Source organism: Boleophthalmus pectinirostris, unplaced genomic scaffold (genome assembly GCF_026225935.1).
Source record: "Boleophthalmus pectinirostris isolate CB_2022bp ecotype Guang Dong unplaced genomic scaffold, ASM2622593v1 HiC_scaffold_9, whole genome shotgun sequence".
NCBI classification, from domain to species: domain Eukaryota; kingdom Metazoa; phylum Chordata; class Actinopteri; order Gobiiformes; family Gobiidae; genus Boleophthalmus; species Boleophthalmus pectinirostris.
The window spans coordinates 4,527,663-4,542,819 of record NW_026571541.1 but is presented as its reverse complement, the minus strand read 5'-3'; the positions used below and the strand labels follow the sequence as shown (position 1 = coordinate 4,542,819).

Sequence of the window (15,157 nt, the reverse complement as noted above, 5' to 3'; positions counted from 1 at the left end):
GTCTGTTTAAAACGGATGGAACTTTAGAACCAAAAATGGTACAGAAAAAAGGTCAACAGTTTCATAAACTAGAGTACATATGTATCTGTTCAATACATTTTTATATCAGATGCATTAACTTGAATTTTTGGCCTTGCTGTTTACTTCTGCTTGACTGGGCCATGATGACAATGTAAGCCTCTCTTTACTGTTGGCAGGTATTAAACTGGTCAAAAATAGGAATACTTGGGACATTTCTTGTTTAAAACTGAGACAAATCACTGGTTTTGGATAAATTTGCTGGGACAGGGGACACAGGGTTCAAAACTGGGCCTGTCCCGGGACATCTGGTCACCCTAAACAATGAGCATGCTAACCATAACTCTCCTGATTCGGACAATAAAACACCGTATAATTAGATGCAGAGATTACACAGCTGACTTATTTTGACCTAAATCAATGCTTATACAATATGTCTGTACCGGGGCAAGACACATTTTACTTTAATTAGGGAAAAATCACATTAAGCCATATGGGCCAATTTTACATTAGCGTGAGCGTTGTCACGGCTCCATTAGCTAAGTGTTCATTTCCTGGTGTAATTACCCGCCCCTCCCCTCGGTCATTTCCAGTCGGTTCCTCTGCCCTGTACTCTGCGCTGTGGTGTGTTTGAACCGTGCTCCCCCTTTAATCAGCCTGAGTCTAGACACGAGCTGACCCAGAAACACGAGCCCCCGCACAGATCAATATTTCATACAAAAACTATGGATCAGAAAGAGACGCACCGTGAGCTGAGTTTACACCGGAGCCTCGTGTCAGCTCATAACATCAAGTCATTACCAGGGACAATACAACAGAGGACCTTGATACAGATACGAAGATGTTTCTAACTCATTTGGAGGTGCAGCGTGTTATTTTTCTCGTGGAGGATGTACAGAGATATATATATATATATATATATATATATATAATCAGAATGTGTTTTTATTTGTGTTGTTGTTGCTCAGAAACACTTGTAAACATATAAATGTGTGAGTCGTCCAGGTAGAATCCATGGCAAAACAAGAAATTCAACTTGTCAACTGGACAAAAGTTTATTCGGTCAAATATGTTTCGCAGTTCATCCGAGCTGCTTCTTCAGTTCTGGTCAGACACTGGTGGGCACTTCCTCATATCTGTCTGAAGGGAGGAGCTAACTACACTAAAACTACTCTGAAACTAAGGCTACGTTCAGACTGCAGGGCTTAATGTTCAATTCGGATTTTTTTGCGAAATCCGATGTTTTTGCGAGGTCGTTCACATTTCCAATTAAATGCGACTTGTATGTGACTCCAGTGTGAACATTAAACGGCCCAAAAGTGTCCCACATGCACACCAGAGGACACGATGACGTCAACCGCAGTGAGCGTGCTCTGTGTTTACGGAAGTTGTCCAAACATGGACGCGACCATTGAGCACCTGGAGATTTTAAAGTTCCTCTCGTACCAGAGCCAGAACATGAACAACTTGAAGATTGAGAAGGAGAAGGACGAGGTTTTTGGCTGTGGTGTTTTGTTGGACAGCGGCAGCAACGTCTGTTGAAAGGAACATGTGGATGCGCAGACGTAGCCAAGAGTGGTGAGTGGTGATGTGCTTCACTTCAGTGACACGGAGTTCATTAACAATTTTCGCCTACTTCAGCGCAGAATAGTGACGTTTGTGTCTTGTTGATAACATGTAGGTGGATCAAGTGCACTTTGGCCGTTCAGACTGAAGTCACATGTCAAAAGATCAGATATGTATCGGTTTCAGGAGCACATATCCAAGTGGACTGGGTCGCATTTGAAAAAATCGGATCTGTGTGGTTCAGACTGTCATTAAAAGATCAGATACAGGTCACACAGGGGCCAAAAAATTGGATTTGGATCACTTCAGGCTGCAGTCTGAACGTAGCCTAACACACCTACTTGTATACATTTTCTGTTAGTTAGTTAGGCCTATTGAACTGCACAGAGTGTCTGGTCTTGTTATACCAGGAGAAAGGGTGTAACTATTCCTTACATGGCCGGTTGTTTCTGAAAAACTACAGAGGATTTTCAGACATGATGAGATCCCAGTCCGTTTCAAACCTACAAACACTCCCAACTCTAACCCTAAACCAAAGGACAAAACACCCAGCCACAAACAAAGTGTGGTCTACTCCATTCAGTGCAGTGAAGACTGCAGTAAACGCTACTAAACAGCCACTTCACAAGAGGATGCACCAACACAGTCGAGAGAGCAACAGTGGACCTCAGTCTGCTGTACATCTCCACCTAAAAGCCTCGGGCCATTCCTTTGAGGACAATGAGGTACAGATCTGTGAAAAGATCCAGACAATCCAGAGAAAAGAACTGGTTTGAGAGGGGAGTTAAAGAAGCTCTATTTGTTAAGAAAGAGAATTCTTCTCTAAACAGAAACAGAGGACTCCATCCTCAAACCTAAATCAAAATAAACAAGAGAACAATAGGTGTGGCCAGGTCAGGTCCAGAGGTGTGGAAGCTCCATTATGGCCCTGAATGATTCTGCTAATAAGACCCCACACTCTGTACAGTTCAATAGGCCTAACTGACAAACAGAAACTGTAAACAAGTAGGTGTGTTAGTTTCAGTGTAGTTTCAGTGCAGTGTTAGCTCCTCCCTTCAGGCAGATATAAGACAGAGTTCACCAGCATTTGGACCAGATGAGCTGCGAAACGTATTCGACCAAATAAACTTTTGTCAAGTTGACAAATTTAATTTCTCCTTTTTCCATATATTGTAAATGTAAAAGTAAAAGTACCTGGTTTGTCGAGCTACAAAAGTCTGGAAGGCGATGCAGACCAGGACCAAGACCAGGAGGATCCAGACAGTGTGACGTCTGCTGCACAACGCTCTGAACACACAACTGAAACACAAAACAAAACACAATCTCACAAACTCATGTACAACAACTTTACACTTTTCATTTTCAGGGAGTGTCCTGTGAGTTTGAAGCGTCGGAATGTTTTAAAGGTGCACTGTGTAACTTTTTGGTTGGGGGTCCATCACCTGCTTGTTTCTATGGATATGTCATTGCTCTGTCTGGAATGTTCCGCAGTGTGACATTAAACAGCTCTACCTTACATTTATAGAATTACAGGTGGTTTTATAACTCAAAAATACTTAAAGCTCAATAATAAATAACATCTCCATGGAAACAAGCATGGAGCACACTCATCCAACAGAAGGTTACATAGTGGAGCAGTCCCCAACCTTTTTTGCAGCACAGACCATTTTAATGTCAGAAAATATTTTCACAGACCGGCCTTTAAGGTGTGGCAGATAAATACAACAAATGTTTCCAAAGATGTTGTTGATGTCGTCAAGATGTTTTTTTTTACTCATTTTGCAGCTTGTGGGTTTAATATCAACATTAATGTGTCATGTGACTGAGACAAACATCCTGACATGCAATAAGAGTGAGTCATAGACGGATGGAATGGACAGAATTCGGTCATTTTTCAAACTAAAACATTGTTCAGACTCTGATCATAAATAAAACGGAAATAATGTAAGTTATTTATTCTTTCTGTGTGGCCCAGTATCAAATGACTCACAGACCATTGCAAACCTTTAAAGCACCCATATTACATTATTTTCTCATCTATGTTAGTGTAAAATCAGGGTTAATACAGTCATGGAAATCCTTGAAAAGTCATGGAAATTGAAAATGTAATTTTCTGAGCCTGGAAAAGTCATGGAATTCTGTAAATCCAATTAAAGTTTTGGAAAAGTCATGGAATTTTAGTTTCTCTTTCATGCAACTACAGCGTTCTGTTAAGTTCTCATTAGGCTTTTTATGATTATTTCTGAATGTCTGCGCCTTTTGTTTTAAAAAAGAGACAACAATAAACGCACTGACAGGATTTTTAATGTTAAAAACTATAATCCCAAACCATAAGGTGAGTGTTAAGGGTTAACATTTCATATTTAGCCCTAAAAGTCTGATCAATTCTACACATGTAGGTGCCGTAAAATCATGGAAAATTCACTTTAGGTCATGAAAAAGTCATGGAAAAGTTTTGAAATTCTGTCAGTGAAAAAAGTGGGAACCCTGTATAATGTTGTTTCCTCATCACAAACAGACCTGGACTTGTTTCATTCGCACATGATTGACACACAAATCCTGCAAATTTAGGTTCTTTGAATTCTCCAGGAAGTGTTTTTAAACTCCACACACCTTCACGAGAATCTTCAAGATGATATTAGCCCCAGAATAGCCACTCTCTACTGAACAACAGATAAAAGGAGCTGTTAATTTGAAATCTAACACTTCATGACATCACAAGGTGGAACGGAGCATTACGATCTTTGGAGATGTAAACTAATAATAAGAGATTACACAAACATGTGTGAATAAAACAATACACAACTTAAAGTCTGTTTTTGAGGAGGTAACATCATTCTAACATGACTTAAAGCTCATAAGCAGTGTTGGGAAGGTTACTTTTAAAATGTATTCCCCTACAGATTACATATCCCAAAATGTAGTTTGTAACGTAATCCATTAAATTACTTAAAGTGAGTAATGTAATCTGAATACTTTGGATTACTTGATATTGTCTTGCTTTTTAAAACTACATGAATGTAGCAACCACATCCTGAAAATTCTTGTTTGTTCTCTTCAAATTGTCTGTTGAGCCCAAGTCTCCATGAACAGACTTTTGTTTACTGTAGAGGAGCAAAGACGAGGATCTTAACATGAGATGTTTTATGTGCTAAAAGAAAAGAAAAAGTCCAGTCTTTACTTAACCGTATTAAAAATATTATTGATAGAGAAATTATTTTTATATGAGATCACCTTAAATTATGTCCAACCTTACTGTTAGGTGTCATATTGTTTAGACCTGGTTTAGTCCTTGTTTTAGACTCGGTTTTAGTCCTAGTTTAGTTCTGGTTTAGACCTGATTTAGTCCTGGTTTATGTTCTAGTTTAGTCCTGGTTTAGTCCTGGTTTAGTCCTGGTTTAGTCCTGGTTTAGCCCAAAATGTGAAAACAGGAAAATACCGCCGTGTAATCCATTTATTTCAACATAGTAACTGTAATCCAATTACCACTCACTGAAACAGTAACTGTAACTGAATACAGTTACAGTTAATTTGTACTCTGATTACGTAACTCCAGTACATGTAATCTGTTACTCCCCAACACTGCTCATGAGAGTACATTTTGTGTAATAATAATACAACCATTAACTAATAATAAAGAGATAGCAGTAAAAATGTGAACTGGTCCAGACTGGGCAAGAATGGTCAAAAGTATAACTGTGAAATAAAAGCCATGTTCCATATGTGTTGGAGTGGGCTATGATTTCATCTCAGAGTTATTTGGGAGTAGGTGAGTGAAGCATTGTCGGCACACTCCCAGTTTGGAGCCCTCACTGATGTCATGATTCGAAGTTTTTATGGATACTCCGGGACCTGGGAATACATTTTTATTGAAGAAAAGCAGGGCCGCTGACTGCACCGTTCACCGCACGGGTCCGGAACGCTTTGAAGCTGGTAATATATCTGCTTTTGTAAGACACGATAACATTTTATTGGCTTCATTTTTAATTCGGTAGCTCAAGTGTTACCCTGCATGGATCAGCACGTGGGAGGGTGAGTGGGTGATTTTCAGTTTTTGTAAAAAGATTAGGAATTATTGTGGAGATTTGTGGTCAAGCTGCAATAAAACTAAGCTTTAATACTCAGGAAGCGTCCCTCATTATTTCAGTTAACATAAACCATGAGAAGCTTATAATCATTTTGAAGAAAACAAGAGTTGGACAATATGTTACCAATACCGAATGTGGTGCTACTGATATACTACCGCGACAAATGTTCCCAAATGTGGCTTTAATGTGACCAAGGCTATCTCAGATTCAGAAAACCTGATCAGTTCTCAGATACATATAAACACATAAGCACATAAAGACATAAAGACATACACTGTGTAGGCCCGTTACAGCACTGTTTTCCAAAGACTGGGCCATGACCCTCAGGTGTTTCCCCATATGGAAAAGGTATACACAAATCATACACCATTTGAACATGTTTTATCTGAATCCTAAAAGATTTGTATATGACAGTGAAAACAGTTACAAGATCTTTGGTAAATATGTGCAGCATGAAACATGTAAAACTTTGTAACCTACAAGGGCTGAATATAAGTAAGTCTTTATTATACTTGATTGCTGTGTTGTGTGTATGAGAGTGAGAAAGAAAATTATCACAGTGTGTGTGTGTGTGTGTGTGTGTGTCTGTGTGTGTGTGTGTGTGTGTATGTGTGTGTGTGTGTGTGTGTGTGTGTTGGGCAGCATGGGGGTAAACACAGTAATACAAATACTGTATTACAACCTTAAAAAACATAAGACACACACTCTTCCACTGATATCACAGTGAACATACATCAGGCTGTGAAAATGCAGATGGGAGACCGCTGAGAATTCCAGGTGCCACAGTGGGGCGCCAGTGGCAAAAAACTGTCATTGTGTCCTTAGGCAACACACTTCACCCACATTGCCTAGTATGAAAGTGGTGTGAGCGTGAGTGATGGTGGTGGTCGGAGGGGCCGATGGCGCAGATTGGCAGCCTCGCTTCTGTCAGCCTATCCCAGGGCAGCTGTGGCTACAGTAGTAGTTTACCACCACTGAGTGTGGAGTGACTGAATAATGAACTGTAAAGTGCTTTGAGTGTCTTGAAAGGCGCTATGCAAATGCTATCAATCAATCAATCAATCAAAAGATTTTTACTCTGCAAAATCCTGTAGCTCCTTTTCTTGTTGCCTCTACAAGGAGCCATTTACTTGTGGGATACCAGGATACTTGTAACTGTCCTCAATATCTGCTATAGTTCTCACTACTAGTAATGGAGTAACTAGTATATAACCAATAACTGTAGCGGGGTAGTTTAACAGGTGAGTCACTGGACTATCACACAGGCAACCTGGGTTTAAATCCTCCTTCTGACTCAGATTTTGTTTTGTTTTTTTAACTACAACATATAATAAAGAATACAAACATTACATGGAACATACAAAGAAAATGTAGTTGATCATGCACATTACCTGTAAATGTCATGCAAAATGTTCACTTTATCTTTACTAGTTTTTCATAATATAGTTGTATGAGAAAAATGTAAAAGGAGCCACTTTCAGGAGTAAACCACATGACACATATGAACCATATATAAAGATTTACTACAAAGACAGTGGTAAATTCTTATATTTTTTTTCCAGTTTTTTTTCCATATGAGGTTACAAGAGATTTTTTTTGGGTCGCCTTGTCACCATCTGCATGTAGATCTCCAATATCCACTTCTGACCTGTGACCTTATCATCGTTGCGGATCAGCATTTCTTCAGAGTATCCTGTCCTCAGTAGGGTCAGTATTTCTAAGCTTATTCCTTTCACTATATATATTTGTGAACTGGGATTTTCTGTGCTCACAAAAATGAAGACAAAGCACAGAAACAGATTGAATCCTGTGCCTGATCTGCTGCTGCGCTCTCCTCCTACACCCTGGATTGGAACGTGCTACAAAAACCCCACCTGTCTCATTAGAAATGTTGAGATGTTAAGACATGTTTTGTATCATTTCTAATCTTTTTGTAATTGTTTTATTGACTATTTTGCTCCAATATTGCTGGTTCAATTGAATGTTGGAAAGAAAAAGAAATGGGCTACACTTAATGTCCAAATAAGTGACTTATGGATCCTTTTATTGCTGCTTCAATGACAGTTTTTAATTGGAGTAATACTAATTGTTCACTCAGTCAACAATAAAATATCCTCATTAATGTTCAATAATTGTCAAATCCACCTTTATTTTGTGATTTATGAATAATGTCTATTGACTTGGGTCGTGAAGGTTTGTGACTTTTAAAATATGGATCCCCAGAAAAACAGTTTGGGAAACACTGTGTTACAGTCGATAAGTGCAACTCCTGAAGCTGATCCAACAATACAACAAAAAATTATAACGCAAATAGCATGAGAAAACACTACCATCAGAATTGAGCAATTTAACAGCAGAAGAAACAAAATAATTAGAGAACGTTACTGAAAGTGATTATGCAAACTCAGCAAATTTGTTGATGCTTTCAGATGACGTCACAACATTCTACACTGTCCTACAAAGGCAAAAGAGCTTAACTCTCCAGAGTGTGAAACTGAGCAAAATGACTTCAAAGTTTTTGTTTTGTCCAGACAAAATATAATAGATTGGCTCCCAAAATCTGAGAACTTGTTGTTATAATGAAGAATTATTTGTATGTGAAAAATATTGAGCTCAAAATTGACCTTTGACCCTTATTTGTTCAGGAACTTATCAGTTCCTCTTCTCTGCCTTTGTATCATGAGCCAAAAATAAGGAGTCGAAAGGCAGAAACTGATCATTATTTGCTTGATTTTCTCCAGACTTCCATCCATTATAAGAAAAACACCTCACCGAGCTCCAGTCATCATGGAGTTTGTTTGAAATGATCTAGAAGAGCTTTGAATTTCCTGTTTAGTGCTGATCAGGATCATGCGGTGGTACTTACACAGTGAAACAGTTTGACACAAGTGTCTCTGCAGTACAGTGTGTACAGTATGAATAAATACACACAATACTCTTAAAGTCAAATCATTGAAGTATAATTGATTACAAAGGTTTATTTATTTGATGTGTTAAGACTCTGTACCAAGGCCGAGACAAAAAGAAGGAGGTGAGAGGTTGAATTTTACAATAAAATATATTTATGAACAAAATCACACACAAAAAAACACACTGTTACTCTGCAAAGAACTTGGGGATGCAGGAGTGCTGCTTGGATATACAAAAATGTGCTCAATTGTCCTTTTGCTGCTCTTCGGTGTAGGGAACAGTCTCAAATACAAAGTAGGAAAAAAACTGAGGCACTCAAAAAGTCAAAATAATTAAAAGCCTTTAATACCAGTATTTCACACTGTTACTCTTTTTGCTTTTGCATGACTCTTTGTAACTGCCAAATAAGGGTTAAAGTAAAATTTTGAGCTCAATATTTTCCACAATATTTATTCATATGATAAAGGAGGCCTCAAATACAAAACAAACTGACATGGACTCATTTTTGACCAAACAAATGTTACAGTGTTCTGCCTTTGTGGGACAGTATATAGGACAGCAATATTATTTAATACACAGCTACACAGGGGAGCAGCTAAAATCAATATTTGTATTATGTATATTTATTTATAAAATGCTGATTTCTTTTGTAGTTGTATAGTTGAGTTCTAGTTGTAGTTAAGTAGTAGTTCCCTTAAGAGAGGCAAGTCCCCATAAGGCGAGTGTGTGTACAGATTTTAGTTCCCACATGAAATGATCAGATTCAACTTTGAAGATATTTCATGGCAAAGTACAATGTTTGGAATATTTATTTTTATTGTATTTATTTATTTATTTAATAGGGACAGTGCATATTAATGAACATCTACAACAATGCAGTGTAAATGTGACAGATTACAGCAAGAATGCTATAACAGTTTTCCATATTTGGATATGGAAAACTGTCTCTTTTCTCCATCTGACAGTATGACGTTCTATCATCACATTCTAGAAACTGAAAACCGTCCATATAAAGTTTTCTCGTGTTTTATAATACCACTTGACACTTGTCGGGACCAAGCTCGTATTTAGGAGACAAATGAATGAAGGCCTTTTCACAGCGCTTTCCTTTGAGTGTCGTTTTTCTCTTGGATTTAGGCTCTGGACTTGTTGGGTTTCCAGGCTGTTTGGGAACATTCCACTGACTTAGATTCATTTCCTAGAGACTGATGATTTACCTAATCTGAAATTTAAATTGTGTTTTTGATGTAATACTGATACGGATTTACATCATGGGGACCTGATTTTTGTCCCCATAAGACAGGCAGGTGCCCATAAGGTGAGTGTGTGTACAGTCTAATAAATACCCACCAATCAAATCAACTAAACCAGGACTAGACCAGGACTAACAGAACTTTAAATCAGGACCAAAATTGTAAGTGTATAAGCATCCATGCATGTAAAAAAATAATAATAACTAAAAACATTTCTTGCCTTATGTTGTGAAAATATAATTTAAAAAACACACAGGTCCAGATGAGCAAAACTGTTACTCTGTTGAATTCATCATATTCCTCCATCATGAAGCAGGAAAACCAAAGGCCAGGGGAAGATCTACAGTTACAGGTAATCTGATCCAAATATGTGACAGCTACAAGTCTGCACCACAAACTCACACGGAAATACACTCAACCCACCACCGTCTGAAGCACATAACACTCCACACGCTTAAGCAGGACGCCAGGAGACGAGGAGACCAATAGGCAGGGAGACGAGGAGACAAGGAGACAAGGAGATGAATAGGCAAGGAGACGAATAGGCAAGGAGATGAGGAGACGAATAGGCAAGGAGACGGAGAGACAAGGAGACATGGAGACAAGGAGGTAAGGAGACATGGAGGCAAAGAGACAAGGAGGTAAGGAGATGAATAGACATGGAGTCAAGGAGACAAGGAGGTAAGGAGATGAAGAGACATGGAGGCAAGGAGACAAGGAGATCAGGAGGCAAGAAGACAAGGAGGTAAGGAGATGAAGAGACATGGAGGCAAGGAGACAAGGAGATCAGGAGGCAAGGAGACATGGAGGCAAAAAGAAAAGGAGGCAAGGAGACATGGAGGCAAGAAGCCGAGAACATGAGGAGACAAGGACATAAGAAGACATAGAGGCAAGGAGACAAGAAGACAAGGAGACATGGAGGCAAGGAGGCAAGGCAAGGAGGTACGGAGACATGGAGGCAAGGAGACAAGGAGGTAACAAGGTGTATTACTTCTACTTCTACTACTACTACTACTACTACTACTGCAATTGTTACTACAGCCTCATCTTTACTGTCATGGTTCACTTGGGGCCAGCTTGGCACGGAACAGTTCGGAGAAGCCACCCCCACCCGGAGAGCGTTTCCATGGCAATGGGCCCAGGTCGTCTGGCGTGAGACAGGTCTGTAAGACTACGTACAGACTGCAGGGCTTAATGCTCAATTCTCATTTTTTTGTGAAATCCGATGTTTTTGCGAGGTCGTTCACATTTCCAATTAAATGTGACTTGAGACTGTAATGCTTACTGCTCTTTTGCATTTTTTTGTGTCGATGTTGTTGATCAGGTTTTCTTCACTACGTTTCTTATTCAAATTTTTGTCCGATGTTTTTGCGAGGTCGTTCACATTTCCAATTAAATGTGACTTGTATGTGATCTCCAGTGTGAACATTAAATGGCCCGAAAGTGTCCCACATGTGCACTGGAGACACGACGACGTCAACCGCAGTGAGCGTGCTCTGTGTTTACGGAAGTTGTCCAAACATGGACGCAGCATCGAGCACCTGGAGATTTTAAAGTTCCTCTTGTACCGGAGCCAGAACATGAACAACTTACTTGTTTTAAGGAGGAGATTGAGAAGGAGAAGGACGAGGTTTTTGGTCATGGTGTTTTGTGGGGCAGCGGCAGCGACGTCCCTTGAAAGGAACGTGTGGATGTGGAGACGGAGCCAAGAGTGGTGAGTGGTGATGTGCTTCACTTCAGTGACACGGAGTTCATTAACAATTTTCACCTACTTCAGTGCAGAATAGTGACGTTTGTGTCTTGTTGATAACGTGTAGGTGGATGAATGCACTTTGGCCGTTCACACTGAAGTCACATGTCAAAAGATCAGATATGTATCAGTTTCAGGAGCACATAGCGAAGTGTTTTTGAAAAAAATCAGATCTGTGTCATTCAGACTGTCTTTAAAAGATCAGATACAGGAACATAGGGGCCAAAAAATCTGATTTGGGTCACTTCAGGCTGCAGTCTGAACACAGCCTAAGACACACCAACACTGTGACGTAGACCTGCACCACGAGACACTGGACAACTGTCAAAAGACCAGAACTAAACTAAAGGAGCATCAACACAGACAAAACAACATGTAAAAGAATGAGAGAGCACAGCTGATCCTCACACAGACACTCACAGTATACAACACTTTAAACACCTTTCAAAGTAAGATTCAGCTCTTGTGTTTTACTGCAGAGGACACACTGTGCTTTGTTTGGACACATGTAGGACTGTGTGAATACACAAGTGCCTTTTGTACCAGTTACGAGCTTCGCACTGTTTACGTTTTGCGTGCGTTGCTATTGGCGACACAAGTGCTGCTGGTTCTTCAATGAGTGTGTAGAGGCAGGTCTGGCCCCGCCCCCTGTGAGCCACTCTCAAGTCCAAACTGTGTCAGACGACTCTGGAAGGTACTACCTCCAACAGTCTGCTTTGAAACCCTAAAGAGACTACTACTACTACTACTACACTACTGACTACTACTACTACTACTACTACTACTACTACTACTACTACTACTACTACTACTACTACTACTACTACTACTACTACTACTACTACTACTACTACTACTACTACTACTACTACTACTACTACTACTACTACTACTACTACTACTACTACTACTACCACTATACTACTACTACTACTACTACTACTACTACTACTACTACTACTACTACTACTACTACTACTACTACTACTACTACTACTACTACTACTATTACCACTATACTACTACTACTAGGCTACTACTACTACTACTACTACTACTACTACTACTACTACTACTACTACTACTACTACTACTACTACTACTACTACTACTACTACTACTACTACTACTACTACTACTACTACTACTACTACTACTACTACTACTACTACTACTACTACTACTACTACTACTACTACTACTACTACTACTACTACTACTACTACTACTACTACTACTACTACTACTACTACTACTACTACTACTACTACTACTACTACTACTACTACTACTACTACTACTACTACTACTACTACTACTACTACTACTGCTGCTGCTGCTACTGCTACTACTACCACTATACTATTACTGTAATTATTACTAATATACTCCTACTACTACTACTACTACTACTACTACTACTACTACTACTACTACTACTACTACTACTACTACTACTACTACTACTACTATTAGTACAACTAGTGGTACTGTTCTCAGTCATGGCTCAAGGCTTAATAGGTCTTAAACTACTACCACATACCACTACTACAGACTGCTGCTGCTACTACAGTAAATCATGAAGATTATAACAAATTCATTTTTAAACAAAAATAAACACCATTTTTTGTAATTATTTTCAATTCTTTTATCACAGATTTTTCTTTGTTCATCTGTATGAATCTATATCCAAGTGGAGCTGTGTGGTGGAGTTGTCTAAGTCTAAAATATTTTTCAAGATAAATATTTTTTCCTCCAAACTCCACCGATATCTGCGCTGTTTAACGTATCGGGTATTGGTCTGAAATCTCAAACAGAGGCCGATATGTTGCTTTAAAGAATACGTTAGTGTGAAATGATAACTAGACAAAACACAGTAAATACACTCAACCCACCAAAACACTCCTGTTAAATCACACACGCTTAAGCAGGAGGCCAGGAGATGAGGAGGTAAGGAGACGAGGAGACAGGGAGGTAAAGAGATTAGGAGACAGGGAGGCAAAAAGAAAGGGATGCAAGGAAACATGGAGGCAAGGAGTCGAGGAGGCAAGAAGACAAGGAGGTAAGGAGACAAGGAGGTAAGATGACATGGAGGCAAGGAAGTAAGAAGACATGGAGGCAAGGAGATGAGGAGGAAAGAAGACAAGGAGGTAAGGAGACAAGGCGGTAAGGAGACATGTAAGCAGGAGACAAGAAGTCAAGGAGGGAAGGAGACACGGAGGCAAGGAGACAAGGAGGCAAGAAGACAAGGAGGTGAGATGACAATCAGGCAAGGAAGTAAGGAGACATGGAGGCAAGGAGATGAGGAGGTAAGAAGACAAGGAGGCAAAGAGATGAAGGGATAAGGAGATGAGGAGACAGGGAGGTAAAGAGATGAGGAGGCAAGGAGACAGGGAGGCAAGAAGAAAGGGAGGCAAGGAAACATGGAGGCAAGGAGACGAGGCAAGAAGACAAGGAGGTAAGATGACATGGAGACAAGGAAGTAAGGACACATGGAAGCAAGGAGACAAGAAGTCAAGGAGGTAAGAAGACATGGAGGTAAGGAGGGAAGGAGACACGGAGGCAAGGAGATGAGGAGGCAAGGAGACATGGATGCAAGGAACCAAGGAGGTAAGGAGACAAGGTGTATTACTACGGTATTATGTTAGTGTGAAAATGTAACTGCACAAAACATCACTACACAGATCTATTAGAGCTTTGTGGTGTAAAAAAAAAAAATAAAAATAAAAAAAAGAGCTTTGAGTGAATTTCTAGTAAACTGAAATGACAGAGCTTGGGGGAAAAAAAAAAAAAAAAAAAAAATCAGATGTAAATATCGGCCCCAAAATATCAGCCATCGGTCGCTTTGGATTCTAAACAATTGTTATCGGCATGAAAAAATAATAATAATACTTTGACAAAAATATAGAACAATACCAGTCTATCCATAGTTTAGTAAGAAAGTAAAAAAAAGAGACAATATTTTAAGTTTTGTTTTGAGATTTTCTATCTAATAACTTCTTAAAGAGCTCATATTACGCCATATTCTGATCTGTTCTAATGTTGTTTCCTCATCGCAAACAGACCTGGAGTTGGGTTTTGTTTCATTCTCACTAGTTTAACACAAAAAAAACCCCAGCAAATTCACACTGAATTCTTCTCTCAAAAAAAAACACTCTGTCCCACCTTGTGATGTCATGTCATAATACAGAAAGTACTCCACTGTGTTTTGAAACTCCAAACACATTCACTAGAATCATTTGGATCATTTCAGCCCTGGAATTGTCATTCTCTACTGAACTAAAGGTAAAAGGTAACTGTTCATTTGAAAACTACCACTTCATGACATCACAAGGTGGAACAGAGCGTTTTGAGCTTTGGAGCTGTAGAGAGACTAATAATAAAGAGTTACTCAAACATGTGAATGAAACAAAACACAACTCCAGGTCTGTTTTAAAGAACATTTTAACATGGCCATTTTGCATAATATAAGATGTTTAAATTAAATGCATGATTTAAAAATAAATAAATAAAATACCTGCTTTATGAGTAAAATAATAATAAGGAAATATTTGTCCTTTTGGCTGAAGTAT

At 39.1% G+C, this 15,157-nt stretch overlaps 1 protein-coding gene across 1 annotated transcript in view; it reads right to left on the bottom strand.

Annotated features, from left to right (window-relative positions):
* Positions 1-15,157, bottom strand: part of gal3st2 (galactose-3-O-sulfotransferase 2) — a 75,958-nt gene that overhangs the window by 14,526 nt on the left and 46,275 nt on the right. Inside the window, 1 exon segment of the mRNA XM_055147830.1 lies at positions 2,779-2,883. Coding sequence (XP_055003805.1) covers positions 2,779-2,883 — 105 coding nt within the window.